The sequence below is a fragment of the Octopus bimaculoides genome, chromosome 21 (assembly GCF_001194135.2).
Source record: "Octopus bimaculoides isolate UCB-OBI-ISO-001 chromosome 21, ASM119413v2, whole genome shotgun sequence".
In the NCBI taxonomy this organism is placed as follows: domain Eukaryota; kingdom Metazoa; phylum Mollusca; class Cephalopoda; order Octopoda; family Octopodidae; genus Octopus; species Octopus bimaculoides.
The window spans coordinates 16078886-16081452 of record NC_069001.1 but is presented as its reverse complement, the minus strand read 5'-3'; the positions used below and the strand labels follow the sequence as shown (position 1 = coordinate 16081452).

Here is a 2567-nt window from a genome sequence, read left to right as displayed (position 1 = left end):
CCCCCCCCCCCACCGCTTGAGAACTGGTTTTGATGTGTTTACATCCCCATAACTTAGCGGGGTCAATAGAACAAGTACTAGGTTTAAGAAAAAAATACGTACTGGGGTAAATTCATTTGACTAAAAATTCTTCGAGGTGGTGCTGCATCCTGGCCACAGTTTAATGACTGAAGCAAGTAAAAGATAAAAGATACATACAAACAGAAATAGTAAAACTAATACCATCATTCACAACCATGAATGACTTAGTTGCACTTACCATGGTTTCTGTTATCAAAGATACCAAGTTAGATCCTTTCTCTCAACCATTTTTTTTTTACCTATGGATCTCTTTCGTTACTATTCTATTCTAGTGGATCACCATAACCATCCAATGTCTAAAAACTAGCTTTATAGATGCTTCTTTTAAATTCCAATTTTGTTTTTCACACATTAACTAACATAGAGAAAGGAACCTGTTTCTTGCAATAAAGACAGCAAAATCAAAAATTTTCCATGGACCCTTAAAATACTGTGCATCCCCAATTTACTATTTTGTTAGCATGGACACCCAAAATCTTAAATGGACCCTGGTCTAGAAGCAGAAAAAATGTCACTCTGAAAATGGCACCCTTAATTTTTAGCCAACAACTAAAATTAAAATAATGATAAAATGGAATATATTTTTAAGGTTGTAAAGGAGTTTTGATTTCCTTTCTAGAAGCTTCTCTTTACTCTTTTACTTGTTTCAGTCATTTGACTGCAGCCATACTGAAGCACCGCCTTTAGAGTCGAGCAAATCGACCCCGGGACTTATTCTTTGTAAGCCTAGTACTTATTCTATCGGTCTCTTTTGCCAAACCGCTAAGTGACGGGGACATTAAACACACCAGCATCAGCTGTCAAGCAATGCTAGGGGGACAAACACAGACACACACACATATATATATATATATACACACATATATATATATACGACGGGCTTCTTTCAGTTTCCGTCCACCAAATCCACTCACAAGGCTTTGGTCGGCCCAAGACTATAGTAGAAGACACTTGCCCTAGATGCCATGCAGTGGGACTGAACCCAGAACCATGTGGTTGGTAAGCAAGATACTTACCACACAGCCACTCCTGCGCCTATTTTTTGTTTTTCTGTTTTGTCTTCGTTTTTTTTTTTTTTTCTATTTTCTTTCTGTTAATTGATATATTTATTTATTTAAATTTTGTAGGAATGAAGAAATTTGAATACAAAAATACTCAATGGCATGAAGAATGTTTCTTGTGCAATGTCTGCAAAGAGGCCATTAAAAACAAGAGCTTCATTCCTCGTGGTGATGAAGTTGTCTGTATCCCCTGTTTCGAAAATAAGTATGCTCAGAAATGTGCTAAATGCAACGGTGTAAGTATTGATCTGACACTTCCATTATTGGTCACACAGTTCTGTTATTAGTCCAAGAGTTCTGCTATTGGTTCAACAGATTCATTATTGATCCAACAATGACAGGCTAAAATTATTTGGGGTTTTTTTCTGTTTTTTCAAAAAATATATAAGTTATTTTAGAATTTCTTCAGATGTATCTTAGATACGATGAAAATTAATATATATATATATATACTTACATATACACACACATATACGCACATATGTACACACATATATGCATATTTATATATATGGGCATATATATACATCTATCTATATATATATATATATACACATACATGTATATATGCATATACACATAATATATACACTCCATCGGTTACAGCGACAAGGGTTCCAGTTGATCTGATCAATGGAACAGCCTGCTCATGAAATTAACATAGAAATGGCTGAGCACTCCACAGACACATGTACCCTTAATGTAGTTCTTGAGGAGATTCAACGCGACACAGAGGGTGACAAGGCTGACCCTTTGAAATACAGGTACAACAGAAACAGGAAGACATAGTGAGAGAAAGTAGTGATGAAAGAGTACAGCAGGGTTCGCCACCACCCCCTGCCGGAGCCTTGTGGAGCTTTTGGTGTTTTCGCTCAATAAACACTCACAACACTCGGTCTGGGAATCAAAACCGCGATCCTACAACCACAAGTCCACTGCCCTAACCACCGAGACATTGTGCCTCCACACACACACACACACACATCTATACTCTTTTACATGTTTCAGCCATGCAGCTGCAGTCATGTTGGTATATATATTTATAAAATACAAAATGGGACAAGAACGCAAAATATCCAGACAGTTAAGTGATACAAAAAAGAGACAACAAAACATCCAGATAGACGATACAAAGAAAACAAGGACAGGTCATTCGAAGTTTTCTTTCCTCAGTCAAGTTCCAGATTATCTTTGCAATTTTGGCTGGTTATACTCGAGATTGCTCCAATCTGGCCAGCCCCAAGGAAAAACTAAGCTAAGAGCATTAGATTCCTTAGAAGAAACCAGCGAATGTATACGAAAACAAGGATGGAAAAAAATGGAGAATGTTACACAAATACAAATAACAGGATGTAACATTCTCTGTTTTTTTCCCGTCCTTGCTTTCGTATACATTCACTGCTTTCTTCCAAGGAATCTAATGCT

The 2567-nt window shown here is 36.9% G+C and overlaps 1 protein-coding gene across 1 annotated transcript in view; it reads left to right on the top strand.

Moving 5' to 3' along the window:
* The window catches only part of LOC106875883 (four and a half LIM domains protein 2), an 82811-nt gene that overhangs the window by 73584 nt on the left and 6660 nt on the right, over positions 1-2567 (top strand). Inside the window, exon 3 of the mRNA XM_052975309.1 lies at positions 1160-1378. Coding sequence (XP_052831269.1) covers positions 1160-1378 — 219 coding nt within the window. The remainder of the gene's footprint in view (positions 1-1159; positions 1379-2567) is intronic.